The sequence below is a fragment of the Acartia tonsa genome, chromosome 14 (genome assembly GCF_053477335.1).
Source record: "Acartia tonsa isolate MP-2025a chromosome 14, ASM5347733v1, whole genome shotgun sequence".
In the NCBI taxonomy this organism is placed as follows: Eukaryota; Metazoa; Arthropoda; class Copepoda; order Calanoida; family Acartiidae; genus Acartia; species Acartia tonsa.
This window is the reverse complement of record NC_137273.1, coordinates 42729501-42750145: the sequence shown is the minus strand read 5'-3', so window position 1 is coordinate 42750145 and position 20645 is coordinate 42729501. Positions and strand designations below refer to the sequence as shown.

Here is a 20645-nt window from a genome sequence, read left to right as displayed (position 1 = left end):
CTGATTATCCAGTATGTAAGTTACTGTAATTTATTCTGGATTTTAACAAATACTCTTTAAATATATTTGTACGTATTTCTATCCACGATTTTTTTACGCTTCGCTAATTATAGATGTTGTCATCCTTGTTTCTTTATGAATGTATTTTTTAGGTATTGTTTGTTTTTTATAATTGATAAGAATTATAATTGATAAAAATTAGTAAGCTAGTGAGGCATCAATATTCAAGTTCATTGTTAAATCATTATTTTGTGACAAGTTGATTACATTTTTTGTGACTATATTTAATTATCTATAATAAAAAGTAGAACGATGTCTGTCTGTCTGTTTGTACTAACCGCTGAACCGATCGGGTTCTCCTTAACAGGGTAGCTTCTCATAGGTCCCGTGAAGGTTTATAACTATTTTCTTGGGGGGGGGGGGGGGGTGGGAGGGGGACACCCCCAACCCCACAATAAACGAAAACAATTTTATTTTAATTTTTCTTTTAAATCTAATATACGGAAAATTTGGTTGATCAAACCTCTTTGAGCAGAGCCCCGAGAGGCTAGGGGCGAAGCCGTGGTATCCTTGTATAAAATTAACTTGATCTCTGTCTGTCTGTTTGTTCCAAAGGATCTCGTTAACTGCTGAACAAATATGGTTCCCTTTTACTTGGGCTAAAGTTTTCTGCGGCTAAAGTTTTCTATGGGTGAAGATTGCCACTGCACTGTCACAAATTTTGGGTATAGTCCCTTTCGTGACAACGCCTCTTAAGGGGCATTTCGTCATTTTTCACATTAGCGTTTGATAGGTTATTTTAAGGTCCTACGACAAACGCAGGAGTCCAAAACGTCGGAGTGGACAAACGAAGGAGTGAATACTTAACCTAACCTAACCTATATTAAACCATTTTTTAGGTTTTTTAAATGCCTAACCCCTGCGGGGGGCTTCTTTGTATTTATATCTTAGCCTAACCTAACCTGTATAGAAATGCTTAATTAATTTAATATTTTAACACTCCTGCATTTGTCCTGGAACCCTATTTCAGGTTAGGTTAGGATAGGTTTATAGCCCCCCCCCCCCCCATAGGGGTTAGAAATTTGAAAGACAAAACGCCCCTTAAGATGCGTTGTCATGAAAGGGACTATACCCAAAATTTTAAATGCAAAGACAAGCTAAACTTACACCAACTTTCAACATCATAATGTTATAGCATTTTAAGTTATGTTTAGCCCTCAACAGTAAGCACTAAAGTGCTTATAAAGTTTATTATTTTACTTTCAGGTGATAGCAATGGATAAAAATATTGATGCAAATAAAATGCAAGAAAAAACAAAAGTTGATGCTGAACCAGAAAAAAATAAGGACAGCAATCCGGGTGTGGCCACTCAACAGACCAAACAGGAAATGGATTCAAAGAGAAGGTAATAGTTTTCGCAACAATGGAATAATTAGCAAAAGTAATTTTCATATTGGTAAAAGTGTAAATAAACAAGGATGACAACATCCATAAAAGTTAAGCTCTAAAACAGTAGGACACAGATCCTGTTACTAAAAGTTTTATTTTATTTCACTCATGCATCTGGGATCTTTTCAAAAAAAATGCCACAACAGACGGTAAAAATAATATGTTGAAAAGTTGAAAATCATTCTATTTTTTGTAAAATTTTTAGTTCAAATAAATAAAACAGTCTTTTGTCATCGCCTATGGCAGGAAATGTGCAAACAAAAAATTGTCAAAATAGTTATATTCCTTTCTTATTTTAGAAAGAAACCCTGATAACAAATAATCCTACTATTTTTTTTAATTTCAGCCCAGAAACCTCCTTACGCTCCAAGGTCCGCAATTATTTTCTACAAAGAAGGAAAGGTGCTGCAAAGAATTCTGACCGTGCAAGCAGAATTTTAGAAATTGTGGCTGAGGCTACTGGAATTTCTCCTATAAAGGCCTTTAGTTTGGCTTTTAAAGAAGCTGCTGTCTACCTTACAAAAAAGGAAAGGAAGGTAATTAATTTACTTAGAATTCACTGTATCATGCATAGAATAATACTATTTATTGTTGTTTTTTTGATAATGAAATAATTTACATTTACAATTATCTTAATTATCTTTATCGTTAACTCTGATTTATTTTTGGGCGCTCTCTCATAAATCATCTTCACCCCTCCATTTATTTCAAAAATAAATTGATAAATTAAGGGACTCCAATCATATAGTTGTATGAAATGCATTTAACAAGTACATTGCAAGCAGAAGTTAAAAGAATACTACCAGACTTGTATAATTTTGTATTACAATAAATAGAAATCAATTAGGCACCACCAAAATAGTCATCATGTTGTTTTTTGTGAAAATAGAACAGCCATTTATGTCCTATTGATGTAATTTAAACTATTGAATAGAAAAAAATATATAGTTCACTAAATTCATGTTTAAATGCACTTTGTGCAACTACCCCTTTAGTGTTCTGTGGTTGATAAGACACTTTGATGAAATTTCTTTTCTTTATTTAGGATTTGAAAAAGAAAGCAAAACAGTTATTTGGAGGCAAAAGAAAAGTCAAGGAAAGTTTATCATGAATATTTTAATATTGTAATATTTTTATCATCAATTATGTTTACAAAAATAACACTAAGTTGTATATGAAATGGACAATTAAAAATATTTAAACTGCTAATTAACAAGAATTCAACATCAGTAAAGCAAAATTCAAAAAATCAAATATACCAATTAAAATTTATATGCATAATTATAATTGTTGATTTTATTTACATTTGGACATTTTAAATCAAAACAAATGAAAATTTGTCAAACACAAAAAAAATTTCTTAAAACTTCTCCTTAAAAAGTTTACATGGAAAAGGGGATATTACCCATTTAAATTCTTTTATGGTTGAAATTACTGAATTTGAAAAATTAAGGGTATTATAGCAAAAAGCATAAATTTTTTTTTATTGGTTAGGGGTTTCTGAGAAATTGGAGGGAGTTGTATGCATAACCTCCCTCATGTATTTTATGGGGGGATGTAACACTCCTTTACCCTACCTCCCTTGTATGCCCTTATTCTCAGTTTTTCACTTATTTTTGATAACACTTGACAGGAGCTTTCTAAACAAGAAAAAGATGATTTGCTTCAAGAAATTGGACTAAAAAGGGAAGAGCTTGATTCAAGTGCCAAAAGTGAATTCAAAGAACTTGCGAATGAAATAAAAGACTTGCAGGTATTTATTTTCTACCTTTTGTACTTCAACTTAAATGGTTTATCTATTTCTTGTCTTATATTATATATAGCTTAATATTAAATAAAGCTACTTTAACCTAAGTCACAAAAATCTCAGCTTCACATCTAGAGGGCTTTAAATTTGTTGTTCCCCAATTTCCTGACTATAACACAGTCAAACTCAAAGTTATAGGATTATAATTATTCGGAGTCCCCCCCTTAGCCCACTCTTAATCTCCTAAAATATATTTTTAGGGCAGTGTAAATCTTCTGTTGGATATGGTTGCAAGTATGAATTATCTCAGAGGATGTGAACATATTCATCAACAATTTGAACAAATGTCCAAAATGGATTTGGTGGAATGGGTCAATGATTTTTATCAGAATAAAAACAACTTTAGTTTATATCTATCTGATTTCAAAGAGGAAAAAGTGAAGGCTTATCTAAGCTATGTTTATGAGAACAAATGTTCAGCAAACATGCAGCCTGTCTTTCAAGCCTTTGGGTGAGATTTTTTATGCATTGTGTAAAATTTGCCCTGTCTAATGTTACAGATTAAGATCCTGAAATGTAAGACTATGTATGTGTAGTATATTTAGCACTGTTTTTAGTAGCTAAGCTACTCTATCATTAAAATGTCCAACAGTCTGTCCTTACTTTTATCCCTCTTTAAGAAACTGTTTGTGGGAAACATCATCTGTAAGTTTTTCTGGAGTATATAGAATTGCAGTTAATTGTCTTTTTTTCCTTCTAGTTAATTAGAAATTGATAAAATAAGCAATATTTTTATTTAAAATTGATAACAAATCTAAATGCAAGTTTTTTACTAGTATCAAAGTGACTTCAATTGGTCCATCTCTTGCCCACCTTTGCATACAAATTTGTAATTAATAAAGATGCACAATTTCTTTATCAACACTCTGATAAAAGTGTAATCTAAATCTCCTATGTGGGTTATTAATTGTCTGACACAATAAAAAAGGATATTATCATTTTAAAAGACCTCTGATTTTCATTCATTTGTAGACAGTGAGGTATTTTTTGTCAATAATCTGAATTTGAAATAGATCTTTATTACCTAATTACTACGTTATTAAAATTTGAATTGGCAATTTTATGCTATAAAATTAATCCTTAACAGTAAGTAAATTGTTTCAACTATATATGATAAGTTAAATATTCCTAGAAACATTATAATAAACAAATATGTTCAGATTTTTTTATTTTTTCCTTCCAAAATACTGCAAAATCAAGGCATAAATCATTGAAATTTTTGTTTTTTGGTTGCTTAACATGATGTACTGAAATGATATACAGTGTGTTTTTTTTATGAGAACTTTTTTGAAAGCAATTTTACCCCACTTACAGTTATCAGAATTTAATGATTAATGGCTTATTTTCTTCGGTTTTTAATGCAATTAATAGAACACTGAAAAAATATTACAGTTTGTGTTTAAAAAGTACAGTAAAATGTAAAATTCAAAACTTAGGTGTCAACATCTAAAAATAGTTTTAGCGCATTTTTCTTATAATCAAATTTTCTACCTTTTGCAAGAATGGCTGCAAAACGCTTCAAAGTTGAGATCTAGAGCTAAAAACTAATATGGATACTATTGGGGACATGTCCTAGAATATATCAAAGTTTACAGGTCATATCTCAATCAGGGAGGGAGTACTGGCCCCCCAAAGTCGACTAATGAAAATCTAATTTTTTCTTGCAAAGGGTAGAAGATTTGAGCATAAGAAAAATGCGCTAAAACCATTTTGATGTTGTCACCTAAGTTTTGAATTTTAGATTTTACTGTTTTTTTTAATTAAAAACTGAAATATTTTTTTAATGTTCTATTAATTGCATTAAAAAACGAAGAAAATAAGCCATTAATCAATAAATTCTGATAACTATAATTGGGGTAAAATTGCTTTCAAAAAAGTTCTCATAAAAAAAACACACTGTATATGTTCAGTTGTTAGCAGCAAGCAGCCTTTCAAGTTCATAGAAATTTGAAGATAATCATTTGTAGGAACATTATTGTAAAGTAGAGTAGATCTTAAATAACATGCATTAATTCTAATCCTTCTTTATACTTATTTCAGGTACCTTGTGAATTCCAGAGTGTTATACAATCTAATCCTGACTACTTACTATGTAAATGTCACTGATCCTATTTTTGTTAAAAATCCTGACCTAAATCCAGAAGAAAGAGTTGCAAAGGAGTTTGAACAATGTGAAAAAGATCTTGAAGAAATTGAAAAGGCAGCAGAAAGTGTTGTTGGTGTTGAAGATGGTTGTTTCATGGCAATGATGAATTCAAAGGCCAACCTAGGTAAGATAATGATTTTTTTACTTTTGTATAGTAAAAGAAGAAGTAATAGTTCATGTTAACTAATTATTTTTTTTTATTTGAATAATAAATGTCAATACCTTTCCAACTACTTTATGTAAAAAAACTTATGTTTTAATCAAAATACACTGTAATATAAGCTTAACCAATCAATTCTATTGCTGTCAGGGAAAAGAAAACAATCAACTTCTGACAAACAATATTCTGACAAACAATTCTAAACACCCTTTCCCTTTTCCTCCCCTGTTACCCACCCCTCTTGATTGTTACAATAGCTGGGCCAAAATATTCTAAATAATAATTTTTCATCCCAGCATGAAAAAATACAGTCATTTCTAGTTTTTAAGTAAGACAGACTGTTACTAAATAAAGGGGTGAAGTAAAGTAATACTTTGTCGTGGATAAATTTGGAAATTCTTTATCAAGCAATTGGAAACTGTACTTAAAAGGAGTGTGAACGTAAAAATTTCTCATCTGATTATCAAATCTTAACATTTTCTAAGCACATTTCACTATACTGATCAACCAAAAACGTCCTATTAATGAAAATATCCAGGAATAATACCTCGATTTTATGGTATTTTGGGAGGGAAAAAGGAAAAAACAGAGAAAGTCTGAACGTTTTTGTTTCTTATAATGTTTGTAGCACAAAGGCTCTAGCTTCTTATAAAAGCGGGAAGTTTGTAAATATTTTACTCAACACACTAAATCATTACAATTTTCATGAGAAATACGCATTTTATAAGGCATACAAAATGCTCTAATTTTCGTTATATTTAACGTAATTTTGTAATTTTTTTTGCTGTTTATTTCATTTTACATATACTTTTATCATTTTATCAAAAAAAAATTTATCTTTTTTCATCATTTTTTTGAGAAATTAATGCTTAAACTAAGGGTATCTTTAAACGCAAAATTGACGCACTTAGAATAAAAAATGCGTATTGAGTACAAAGGGGGGATAATTTCAAGTCATGCATGTTCCAAAGATATCTTTTTTTCCATAAAATTTTAATGTTTAGTCCACCGGAGATTACCCTGAAAATCATATATCAATTTAGGAAGGTAATTTTTGTAGAATAGTTACTGAATTTACAACTTTATGTACACTAAAAGTATAGTTAAGATCAAAGGCGTGCAAAAGGTTGGTGTAGGGGTTGTTTACACCACCCTTGTAAAATTAAGGGGGATGGATACACCTCCCTAGGTGTCCACCCATGTCCACCCTCTTGACAAGAGCCTACACCCTCAGATACACCCCTCTATAAATTCCAAGGGGGTGTAAAGGAAATAAATTTACACCCCTTAAAATAAAGAGGGGGGGGGGGAGGTGTTTAAGGCGGGTGTATAAAATTAAGCCACTGATTAAGATAATTCTATGCTATCTATTTTTAGATAAATTAATCATTAATTTCCAGACTTAACTAAAAAAAATCTTGCAATATTCTGTACAACTGTACTGTACAAATTTTAATCAGTAAATAAAAGTGATTGACACAAGAAGGAGCTCTCATACATATGTAATTAAACCACAGTTAATACCTCTAAAGATCTTGATTGATATATATTTATAACTTTTAATATTGTTTACAATTGTGATTAAAGTTAATGTTGGGGAGGGAGATATTTCCCAATCCTCTTTTTAAAGTTTGTAAAAATGTATTACTTATGTAATGAAGTTTTGGTGACATACTTAAATAAACTATCCTTGATTTTAATTAAAGGGAGCTGTTAAAAGTTGTAAGTGTCAAAAAATTTAGGTGGTTAAAAATTAATGGAATATAACCTGATATTATTATCATTTATGTACAAAAAGATTATAGATACAGTATTACACTTTTTTTCATAAGTAAATTGGATAATTTTTTTTATTTTTTATTGCAACACAAGGTTATTTGTTTATCTCCTGGTACAAGATTCAACATTATTATTAGTTAAATCTAATTTTCTATTGAAACAAGCATTCAACCATTTTTACAGTATTATCGATTTTAATATGAATTATTAAATATGTATTATTAACCCTTAACAGTCGGGCCCCTTGCCGCACCTTAATCGGTTGGTGATGGGGTGGGCGTTCAACGCTCCCCCCCTATTATCTCAGTTCCTATTAGACCTAGAGGGCTAAGTCTTTTTTGTGCAAGTCCCCTGTTTGATAATAAATTTCCGACCTTTTATAAGTCAAAGTCAATTTTTACTTAGTTCACCTTTTTATTTAACAACCTTTTTTACTTAAAAATTTTAAACGGCTGTAATTTTCTTATTTTTGAAGCTAGAAGAACAATTTTTTTACAGAAAATGTTTATCTTTAAACTGTTTTTAACCTATTTTTTTATCATATATCAAAAATATACTATGACACCAGTAGAATCAGACTGCAGAGCCCAAATTTGAATTAAGTCCCCAATAAACTTTTTTTGGGGGATTTAAAAATCAATTTTATATGTTGCTGTGATCATTTTGATGGAAGCAAAAGCATTTTTTAGTTTGGGGTTAAATTGTTTCTTACAGAACAATTTGATGTGATTCAGATTATATCAATACAATAATAAAAACTCTACTCTGTTCGATGCAAATAATTTTTTTCTAAAATAATAATTTATATAGAAGAAATTTAACATTAGAATAAAACATATTATTCTGAAGTCTGAACCAATTAGAAGTCTCGTTTCATTTCAGTTTTTTACAATTCAAAAAAGAGTGTTTTCACAAAGTAACTTATTTCCAATGTAGTTAAATAATTTTTATTTAATTAAAATGAAAAGAATGAAAACTATACACATAAAAGATACATGCATTTTAAAAATATTTAAAAAAATAAGTTTGAATAATCTTATATTTTATCATATTTGTATATGTGACCAAAAAAAATTTGTTGTATTGCGTAAACGTTTGTTGTCATCTTTCACTATTTAACCCTTTACAGCCAATTTTTTTGTGTTTTAAATAAGAGATGGAAAACAAGCACGATAAAGTTAATTCATTAATATATTGTAAAGAATTAAGTTTTTAATGAATTAATTTAGATGAAATCAAAAGGCCTAATTTTACTCTATACTAGAATACTATATATATGAAGCAAAACACTCTAAAAGCTACGAATTTTACCCAAATAAAAAAAGACCTTTTGCTCTGATCAAAAAAGACCACAGCAACAGTAAATTTAATTTTTAAATCCCCTCAAAAAAGTTTATTGGGGACTTAATTCAAATTTAGGCTCTGTAGTTTAATTCTACTGGTGTCATAGTATATTTTTGATATATGTTTTAAAAATAGGTTAAAAACAGTTTAAGTAAATTTTATATTAGAAATATCAAATATAAATTTCAGCGGCCGCAGCAGGCGGTCAGCAGGGAAAACGGCTGTGGATCTCTATGAAATTTAGATATGTTATGTTGACATATAAGAAAAGCTTACGTTTAAAAGGGGGACGTAACTGAAGCTTTTTTGATGCTGGGGGGGGGGGGTTCTCAGGAACCACTTGATGAACCATGCAAATTTTTTGGACTTAAGCTTTTAGGGATATGAACATCTTATGGTTTCAAAATCAACCCCCTACCCCCATCCCATAGCCCCCTGGGGCTCAAAACCCCCCTAAAAATGAACATAACCTTAATTTTCTCAGAAACCATTTGACCAATAGGGATGATTACTTAAACTTAAGCTTTTATGGTTATAAACTAACTTCTAGTTTAGAAGTCACCCCCCTGCCGCCTACTCCTAGCCCTCCGGGGCTCAAAAACCCCTAAAAATGAACCTAACCTTAATTTTCTCAGAAACCATTTGACCAATAGAGATGAATTCTTAAACTTAAGCCTTTATGGTTATAAACTAGCTTTTGGTATAGAAGTCACCCCCTTGCTGCTAACCCCTAGTCCTCTGGGGATCAAAAAAACCCATAAAAATGAACCTAACCTTTATTTTCAAGGGGGTGACTTATAATCTAGGAGTTAGTTTATAATCATAAAAGCTTAAGTTTAAGAAATGATCCCTATTGGTCAAATGGTTTCTGAGAAAAATAAAGGTAGGTTCATTTAAGGGTTTTTGGAGCCCCGGAGGGCTAGGGGTTGGCGGCAGGGGTGCGACTTAAAATCTAAAAGTTAGTTTATAACCATAAAAGCTTAAGTTTAAGAAATCATCCCTATTGGTCAAATGGTTTCTGAGAAAAATAAAGGTAGGTTCATTTAAGGGTTTTTGGATCCCTGGAGGGCTAGGGGTTGGCGGCAGGGGGTGACTTATAATCTAGGAGTTAGTTTATAATCATAAAAGCTTAAGTTTAAGAAATCATCCCTATTGGTCAAATGGTGTCTGAGAAAAATAAGGTTAGGTTCATTTATAGGATTTTTTTAAGCCCCGGAGGGCTAGGGGTTGGTTGCAGGGGGGTGACTTCTAAACTAGAAGTTAGTTTATAAGCATAAAATCTTAAGTTTAAAAAATCATCCCTATTGGTCAAATGGTTTCTGAGAAAATTAAGGTTAGGTTCATTTTTAGGTGGGTTTTGAGCCCCGGGGGGCTTGGGGGTGAGGGTAGGGGGGTTGACTTTGAAACCATAATATGTTCATACCCCTAAAAGCTAAAGTCCAAAAAATTTGAACGGTTCATCAAGTGGTTCCGGGGAAAACCCCCCCCCCCCCCCCCAGCATCAAAAAAGCTTCAGTTATGTCCCCCTTTTACGTCTCTAAGTCAAAAATTGCGGCCAGAGGAGCCTTTTAAAGATTTCTGGAGACCTGGAGGATCAGGATCTGCAGGTTCATATCTGGAACCTGAAATTGACTTGAACATATTTTATATGAGGATGTACTACTATAGGATATTTTAGTATTTTGGTAAGATAAAATGCATTGTTTTAATCAAAAAATATTTTTGCTCTTTACCTGGACAGACAGACAAAGGGGTATTGCCTAAAAACAGTTTGGCTGCTATATGAATCATTAAAACCCACCATAAAAAGAAATTTACATTAGTTTCATTATTTTGATACTCAACGCCCCCCCCCCCTCCCCAACTCAAAGGGGTTTATTATTTCTTAAAACCAATAAGTGACTTCTCAGTAGGGTTGGGCAGAATACTTTTTTGGCCCGATACCGGATATCCGGCTGATTTCTAATGCCGGATATCCGGTTCCGGCCGGATATATGGCAAATGTTCGATATCCGGCAAATTACCGGATATCCGGCGTCAAAAATCAGCCGGATATCCTGTAACCGGATAGTTTTAATATCCGGTATCCGGCCGGATATTGAAAATGGCCGGATATCCGGCCCAACCCTACTTCTCAGCATAATAAAATTGAAAATACTTTTTATTTCATCAATTTATCTTAAATAGAACGAAAGTTATAATCATTTTATTGTCTACAAGAAAAATGCTTTGAGTAAAAATCAACCTAATTGTCAGTAAAAACGTCATATTTATGCATATTTACACAGTAAATAAATTTTAAAATTGTATTCTATTGTAATGAATAACTTAAGGGGGTTGTATGAATTATAAAAAACCTAAAAAAAAACCCTAAATTGGGTAAATTAGTCCACGTAAAGATTGATTTAGTACAGTACGTATGAATAAGTTGTCAATTTCCTGCCAGAGTCCTTGTGGTAGGGATATTTAACTTGTCATATATAGTTGAAACAATTTACTTACTGTTAAGGATTTATTTTATGATATAAAGTTGCCAATTAGTTTTTTTTATAACGTAGTAATTAGGTAATAAAGATATATTTTAGATTCGTATTATTGACAAAAAAACCTCTCTGTCTACAAAGGGTTGAAACTCAGTGGCTATTTAAAATAATAATATCCCTTTTTATTGTGTTAAACAATAAATAACCCACTTTGGAGAAGTACCCGCGACCGTGGCTCAACACGTAGCGCATCCACTCGTCGTCGGGAAGGTGATAGGTTCAAATCTCAGTCCGACACCGCGTCATAACTAAAGACGTTAAAAATGGTTCCCACTGCTACTATGTCAGATGCGCGACATAAATAGTTAGAGTGGTGGGAATGCCTTGGCCCAAAACAGGCGCAACTCGCTACCATGCACAATTGGGACTTCTCAGACAAAGGTCGTGCATCTCAGAGAGTTGGTTGTCTGATGGGTGAATGGACGCTTTACACCGCAATCATAAATATTGTATGTATGTTCCAAGGTGCGTGGAGTTAGGTCTAGTAACCAAAGCGACCTCTAGCCCCCTTGAGTCTTAACTCTTAGTCTTAACCCACTTTGGAGAATGAGTTTACACTTTTATCAGACTGTTTATAAAGAAATATTGCACCTTTATTGTTTACTGATTTGTAATTAAAGGTGGGTGAGAGATGGGCCATATAAAGTTACTTGTATACTAATAAAAAAAACCTGTTTCTAGCTTTGTTTTTGTATTTGGTTTTCAATAAAAATATTACTTATTTGATCAATTTGTAAGTAAATATACATCGGTTTAATGCAAGGATTATGTTAAAAGTCAGCTTAACAGTTAGGAAAAATAGAGAAGTATGTCAAAAAGTTTTGTTTTAGCTAAAGAAGGCAAAAAAAGGATCGACAATTAACTGAACATTCATATAGTCTGGAAATTTTTTCCCTAATCTTGGACATAGTAAAAATAGACAGAAAAGTCGTTTTTTAAGGAAACAAGAAACAGTTTTGCCCTATATTTGAGATTATATGAATGAGATGATGTTAAGGTTTGATAATCTGATGAGAAATTTTCTCGTTCACAGTCCCTTTAAATGGTTACCCTTTAGCTTTATCAGAAACTGAGATAAAAGTAGGTAATGTACACATGTACAATAATTGTCAAGAATTATAAGAACAATATTAATTCAATACCCTTTTTATGTTAATCAAATTTAGGCTCTTGTGAAAATGTAAATAATTAAAGCTTTATATTTCTTGTGAGATAAATTCTTATAGGAAATTTAAATAACAACAAAACTAGTAGTTCCTGTATTTGTATTATTATCATTATAAATAAATATTGTCTAAATTATATCCTCTTTTTTACTCAGACTTTATTCTTTAACTTTAGATTATGTTCCAAGGTTTCAAGATATGTCTGATGGTAACACTAACTATATTGGAGACTACAGTCAAAAAGATCTAGTTATCATGCCAATGGATGAGAATGTAAAATACAAAGTTTTTTCCAATGAAGGCAAGGAAGCTTTGCAATCACCAAAGCCAGTCTTCATAAGATGCAAATCTATAAATGAAGATTATGAGACTATTGTTGCTATGAAGGATGGAGTTGTTCACTTGGATTCAGGATTCAGAACAAAGTTTAAAAATGGTTCTGAATGTTTGGGAAAAGTAATATCTACAAATGTTGTAATCATGTACATGGGAGAAAAAATGGTGATTTATTCAAATGGCAATATGAAACAATGGAAAAAAGATTTAGTCTGGGAAGATATAAAGTGAGTATTTCGAGTGATCGTGATTGCTGATGTACTTTTTCGGATTATTGTGTTTTTTAGCTCATTAATTAAATTATTGTTATTTTGGCTATTTTTTATCTAGGATCGTTCTCAAAAGTAAAAAAAACAATCATACTGAAAATGTTTTTATTAAGGGAGAAAAAGGAGTTCACAGAATATTTTGGAAAAACTCCTGAATATTATCTAATAAATCCTAAAGGTAAATTTATCTTAAAGGACGCCTGCAAGAAATAACACGCTTTAACTGCTGAAAGACTGCCACAAGAAGACCCAATACCCTAAATTTAAAGCCTTCATCTTCAATAACAAAAAAGTTCTAGGCATTTCAAAATAGCATTTTATGTACAATGGAATTTTTGAAAGATTTCCAATGCTCATAAAAGAAAAAACAATATTAAATTACGTCGCCTAGACACAAAAATATAACCTTATCTTTGTCAGAAACTTAGATTGCCTGTAACTGATTACATTTTTACAATAAAAACACCACATTTCATAGTCAAAATCTATGAAAAAAATTCGATTTAGATTGCATTTTAAAACGAAAATCATAGCGGAAACAAAGGGGTAAACTAATACAAGCTTAGCTGTGATTGGTTGTTAAGCTGATTCAGCCTTCTGATTGGCTACAGTACATTCGGTACAATGCAAGTAAAACTTAATTTTTTTTAATGATTTTGACTATAAAAATGGGTATTTTTATTGTAAAAATATAATTAGTTACTGGAAACCTAAATTTATGACAAAAATAAGCTTATAATTTTGTTTCTAGGCCACGTAGTTTAATTTCAAAGTTTTCAACATGAGCATTGCAATTCTTTCAAAATTTTTATGTACATAAAATGTCATTTTAAAATGCCTAGAACTTTTTTGTTATAGAAGCTGAAGGCTTCAAATTTGGGGTATTTGGTCTACTTGTGGCAGTCTTTCAGCAGTTAAAGCGTGGTATTTCTTGCAGGCTTCCTTTAAAAGGAGGGTGGATGGGTGTTCCTTTAGCATAAGATTGCCATAACATAAGGTTGTAGACCATAAGCATAAGGGTCAAAATGATTAAACCTAAGAAAGGAAAAGTTATTAGAACATAACTTTTAAACAAAACCTTGGAATGCAATAGAAAATTTGCAAATATTAATTATTAATCTGTAGTTAGGAAAGCCAAAAGAGAATACTACTCTATTTAATTGAGTTTTTGTCTTGTAAAAAAAAACCTGGATTACAATTAATCAGCTTATCAATAACAAAAAAAAACTATTTTTATTGATGATATCAGATCTTATATAAACTCTCAAGATATTTGTAAACCTTTCAAAATTTCATTTCACAAAAATGATTTTAATGACTACCTTGAGAGTTCAGTCAATGAAAATCAACCCTCCCTTCACAACAAAAAATACTTTTTCTACATTCAATAAGTGAAATTCAAACTAAGTTTTGGGCCTGACAACATTTTTACTTAACTTCTAAAATAATTCATGCCTAGTATCATAGATCTAATTTATCATTAAAGCTTTGTTCCTTACAATTTTAAATGCGCCAAAAAGGGGGGGGGGGGATATGTGGTGACTCGTCACACAAAATACCAGCAATTTAATTTTCCCTTAGTTTTAGAGATAATTGGGTGAAATCTTTTTGGTTGTGTCACTAATTACCCCAAATTTTGGTATCTTAAAAAAAAAACTGCAGCAGAACCGCCGCTTACGCCGTCCGCCGCCGTATTCCGCCGCCACAAATTTTTTTTTCTTCAAATTGTCGTTCATCAAGGTATATCTTAACCCTTACAGATCGGGGGGGGGGGCCATATTGACCCCCCCCCCTCTAGTTTTTCAATGTCATTTTTTTTGTAGGTAAGATGGAGAGCTGTGACTTCATGACTTTTTAAGTTTAGTAATTATGCGTCGGCAAGAGTTGATTTTATTAGGATATCTGGTCTGTGTCGGTCGTGGTGTCCGGTCAAAGTTGGTTGGGTAGCACCAAAATTTAAAAAAATTCTAAATAAATTTTAATTTCTACATTATGACTTTTGTGTATAAGGTAGAAACCTAAAATTTTTTTTGTGAATACTGAGATATCAATGACCTTATGAGAAAAGTGGTGTTATGACCGTTTGACTGCACCCTGACCGACTTTATGACCGATTTTTATCCGGCTTTTACTACAGACATATATCATGAATATTGTGGCTTCTATTACAGCTAGAGACCTATAATTTTTTTTGGTAAATTCTTGAGCAACAATAAACAGATAAAAATATTAATTGGCGCCGCCAACCGCCGTTTTACCGCCGTAACCGCCGAAAATGGTGGTTTCCGTTATTTGCCGTTTTTTGGCGATGATCGGAAAAAGTAATTTTTTTGTTATGAAAAATAAAAGTTCGTCCTAAAATTTGGTCATCCTAGCTGCAAAATTGGCCGCTCTACAGCTGTTTTAAAATTTAGCGGCTTGCCGCTAAAAAGTGGTTAAGGAGCGGCCTGACTGCTATGAGTAGAAAAAGTAATTTTCTCTAAAAATACACATGAACCACCAGAAAAAAATTTTACGTCTTTATCTGTAACAGAAGCCGAGATAGAGGGGGGGGGGGTCAATATGACCCCCCCCCCCCCGATCTATTAGGTGGGAATGGGGGCCCGATCTGTAAGGGTTAAATACAGTACTTCTCCTGTGATTTTTAAGATATTGAAACAAAATCTTTTTAGGTTGTTTGAATTGGGAAAACGGCAGCGGGACTGCCACTCCCATCGCCCCAACCGTTATCCAACGCCACCAAAAAAAAAAAAATTATTGCATTTCTCGCCTAATTAGGCAATTTGGAATCATTTGAGACCATGTTATTTTTTTCAAAAATTTTTCCCCCTACAAGCAACCCTGCGGGGTATTTTATTTTGGGTGCTACTCCTTTAGTTTTAGAGATAATTGGGTGAAATCTTCTTGGTTGTGTCACTAATTACCCCAAGTTTTGGTATCTTTAAAAAAACAGCGGCGGAACCGCCGCTCCCACCGTCTGCCGCCGTTTTCCGTCACCTCCAAAAAAAATTTTATTGCATTTCTCGTTGAATTAGGCAATTTGGAATTATATGAGACCATATTATTTTTTGTCAAAAATTTTACGCCATCCACTACCGCCGTTTTCAGCGACGTTACCTCTGCCATTTATTATTTAAATATTATTTACTTTTTTTTGGTGGCGACAGAAAACGGCGGCGGACGGCGGGAGAGGCGTTTCCACCGCCGTTTTTTTAAAGATACCAAAACTTGGGGTAATTAGTGACACAACCAAAAATATTTTACCCAATTATCTCCAAAACTAAGGGAGTAGCACCCAAATTAAAATTAGGGGTTTCCTTTCCCACCTCCCCTCTCATCCTTCGATTTGTGTTACGTCACAAAGATAAAAAGTTAGACACTATTACTAGGTTCGACTTTTTCCAAGTTTAAAAAAAAAAATACTTTTTTTCAGAATTTGGTTCAATTGAATTTCTATGTTTTCCTAATCTATCCAGTTTTTTTTGTCCTGAGATTTGCATCATCTATATATCTAAACCAAGTTTTACAATAAATTACATTTTTAGAGTTCAAAGAAAAATGACCTTCCCCCCATCCCTCCTCCCCCAACCGTCTTTACAATAATGTATAAAAAATAAAACCTATCTGCAAAGTTTGAGCACTGAAAACTCCCATCTGTATTTTGAAATGAATTAAAAGTAAGAAAGTTTTTCCTATGCCTTGCCTAACCCCAATAAAGGATCCAAAAAAGGCTACCCAGTATCCAATACCTAAACTTACCTACCTGACCAAAAGTAATAATAATAAAAAAGATACCCAAGTCCTCATTTCAACTTTGAAGGAAATTGCCAAAAAATTTATTTGGAAACAACATGCAAGTTTTAAGTAGTGTACCACTAAAAGTAGTAGGATGTGTATGTGTGTTTGTGATGTTTTTTGTTGTCCCAAAATAAACAATAAACGTCTGGAACAATGAAACCATGATTTTGAGGGAAGTTTACAGAGAATCTAGGGAAGATATATATTTGATTAACAATATAAGGGGGGGGGGGGGTTAATGCAACCATCTCGTAATCAATGTATAAATGGCACTTAGAATTCGAATTTCGATCTGAAATTTTGTATGAGTAATCCTTGGTAGGTCTATTTTCCCTAAATCGAACAAAAAGTTGGAAAAGTAACGGTTAACGGCTGGTGGCTCAGCTGTATAGCCATTTTTTGGGCTATTTTCAATGCAAATCATCACGAAATCTATTTCCACATAATACTATTTTCTGCTTCAAAATGTTTTCAAGCCGGTTCTAGCCGGTAGTTGCTGGTACTAGAAATCTAAAAATGTTGTTTTTTGTATCATTTCACATGATTTAAAGCAAAAATATGTTTTAAAAATATGATTCCTACGTAATTTATGACAGATTTGCCCTAAAATTAGTCAAAAAACGGCTAAACGGCTAAGCCGTTAATCGTTACTTTTTCAACTTTTTTGTTCGATTTAGGGAAAATAGACTTACCAAGGATTACTCATGCAGAATTTTAGATCGAAATTCGAATTCTAAGTGCCATTTATACATTGATTACGAGATGGTTGCATTAAACCCCCCCCCCCCTTATGAAAATATGATAAAACCCAAACATAGGTTAAACCTTAAAAATCTTAGTTTTGAAATATATACAGTAATATATTGAAATAAAAAAAATGAACTATTGTCTTAAATACAATACTAAATATTTTAATTAATTTTAGAGGTGAAGTTAGATATGAATATACATGAAGCTGCAGCGCATGGCAAGATTGGCATTGTAAAATGTCTTCTTCTACAAGGAGTTAAAGTGGATGAAAAAGACTTTTTTGGTAAACTAGATGTTAATAAGAGAAATAAAGTTTCAAATATTCACAATATCTAAAGTGATGTTTTAACAACTTCCTTTTCATTAAAATATACATACTATAACATTATACAGTTAGGGAGTTGAATCTATTTTTATAGAAGCAGATATATCATCTATGATAACGGTTTTGGCCCTTTAAAAAAAGTAATCTACCATTCCACTTTCCCCTCACTTGGTGATGATAACATCAATGCTGATAAGATTTTTGTAATCTACCTTTCCAATTTTGTCTCTCTTGGTGATGATATCATCAATGCCGATTTTTGAAATGTACCATTCCACTTTCAAGAGAGGGGAAACTGGAATGCTGGTTTACACTTTTAACATCAACATAATTGAAATCATACATACTATTTTTAAATTATTTTTATCGTAGGAATGTATAAAATACTATTTATAATTAATAAATTTTTATGTAAAATATAAATAATAACTAGAAAATACCATTACTATAATGTCGATTTGAATAAGGAAAGCAATGTTTGTGAATAAGCTGATATGTAAATATAAATGTAACATTTCAGGATGCTGTGAGTATTGGTGCAAAAAATGGGGACAAATTTTAAATTGATTTGACGGGGCTGATTATTTATGTCACAAATGAGGGGAAAGAAAAGGGTAGGAGGAAAGAAACCCCCTAGAAAGGAGATGGGGGTATGACGTCACACGCCAAAACAATTTGAAATTTGTCCCCATTTTTTGCACCAATACTCACAGCATCCATTTCAGTTTTGCCTCTATTGAAAGTGGAATGGTACATTTCAAAAAAATTTTTAGCGTTGATGATATCATCACCAAGAGAGGGGAAATTGGAATGGTAGATTACGTTTTTTGGGGGGTCAAAACTGTAATCATAGATTATATTTCTGCTTCTATAAAAATGGATTCAACTCCCTAACTGTTATAATAATATGTAAAGCAAAATCAAATCTGACTAGGTATATACATATAGTTATAATATTAGTTTCTTTCTTTTGATGAAAAATATTAACCCTTAACGGTTGGGGGGAGGGGCGTTGAACGCCCCCCCATCCAGTTTTTTCTATCTAATTTTCTGTGTGTGAAAGATAAAGAGCTGCTTGACTTTTTAAGTATGGGTATGACACATAACTGAGAGTTGGAATTTTTTGAATATCTCCATCCTGGCGGGCACAGGATGCCAGCAAACCTGGCAGGGTCATCCAGGTAAAGAACAAAAATTTGTTTTTGATTTAAACAAAGCATTTTATCTTACCAAAATACTAAAATATCCTCTAGTAGTACATCCTCATATTAAATACAGGTGTTCAAGTCAATTTCAGGTTCCAGGTATGATCCTGCAGGTCCTGATCCTCCAGGTCTCCAGAAATCCTGTGGCCGCAATTTTTGACTTAGAGACTTCAAATTTTAAACTTAAGCTTTTCTTACATGTCTACATAATGTATTAAAATTTCAAAAAGATCCGCCGCCGTTTTCCCGCCGACCGCCGACTGCGGCGGCTGGCAGCTGCCAAGTACAGCTGCGGCCGCTGAAACTTATGTTTTTGATATTTCAAATATAAAATTTAGATAAAATAAACATTTTCTGCAAAAAAAAATTTTCTTCTAGCTTTAAAAATAAAAAAATTACAGCCGTTTGAAATTTTTAAGTAAAAAAGGACCTAAAAACAAAGGTTGTTAAATAAAAGGGTGAAGGAAGCGGAAATTGACCTTGACTTACTTAAGGTCGGAAGTTCACCATAACACAGGGGACTTGCACAAAAAAATTTAGTCCTCTAGCTCTAATAGGAACTGAGATAATGAGGGGGGCGTTGAGCCCCCCCCCCCCCCCGACTGATTAAGGTGCGGCAAGTGGCCCGACTGTTAAGGGTTAAGAAATGCAAACTCAAATGAATACCCACATGCCTTTAAAGTATTTAAATAACAACACAATGTATAGGGTGCGCCACATATAACCGGACTTTTTCTAATTTGTGAACAAATGAACATAAAATCGTCAATTTTAAAGATTTTATTAGATTTTTAAAAATGGGGAAACTAGGTATATGACTATTAGATCATTCAATAAAATCGCCGCCAGGATCAATTTCCAAACATAAATATAAATCTTTTCTGAAAAGCATAACCAAGTCTGTCTAGGTATATCTAAAATTCTGTAAGTTTCTAATCTTCTAAACTGCGAACCAAAAAAATAGGCAAATCTGAATTTTCAAAATAGCAGCTTTATTATTAATTTAGGATGATTTTACTTTAATTATGAAATGTAGATGCATCTTGTGGTTACATGTTTCCACCGTTATTTTTTTATTAATCAGCACCAATGATGCACAAGATCTCAAAACAGCATTTGGGAGAAAAACTGGTGAACCAAAAAGATATGCAAATCCGAACCAAATCAACAGAAAAGTGATTTTTTTCTCTCACTTTTCTTCTCTTTTAAAGATTGATTGTTATAAATTAATGATTTTCAAAGGGATTTATGCATTAGTTATTATGAAATATAGTATAAGGTAGAAATTAATGAATCTTCTAAATAAGAAATATTAGAAAAAAGAAATTCGACCCCTATCATTTTAGAGGACTGTTGCTGACCTCCAGTCTCATGGATGAAGCTAAATACATGTAAAAAATAGAAATTACAATCAAAAGTATACAAAAATGTTTTGTGATATGTCAAAAAAATCCATTTTAAAATCTTGATTTTAAGGATGTTGACCTTTAAGATGCTCCTACTGGTAGTGATGGTGAGCCAAATGTTATCAAAGTGGATATCCTTGATGACAACCTATATATTGAAC

At 32.3% G+C, this 20645-nt stretch overlaps 1 protein-coding gene across 1 annotated transcript in view; it reads left to right on the top strand.

The window, feature by feature from the left end:
* LOC145305492 (uncharacterized) overlaps nt 1-17894 on the top strand; it is a 32325-nt gene extending 14431 nt beyond the window's left edge. The window contains exons 3-11 of the mRNA XM_080147111.1: nt 1267-1406; nt 1797-1986; nt 2496-2540; nt 3084-3203; nt 3458-3708; nt 5298-5527; nt 12571-12958; nt 13114-13178; nt 17724-17894. Of these exons, the coding sequence (XP_080003237.1) occupies nt 1267-1406; nt 1797-1986; nt 2496-2540; nt 3084-3203; nt 3458-3708; nt 5298-5527; nt 12571-12958; nt 13114-13178; nt 17724-17884 (1590 nt within the window). The 3' untranslated portion in view covers nt 17885-17894. The remainder of the gene's footprint in view (nt 1-1266; nt 1407-1796; nt 1987-2495; nt 2541-3083; nt 3204-3457; nt 3709-5297; nt 5528-12570; nt 12959-13113; nt 13179-17723) is intronic.
* Nucleotides 17895-20645: the final 2751 nt, after the last annotated feature.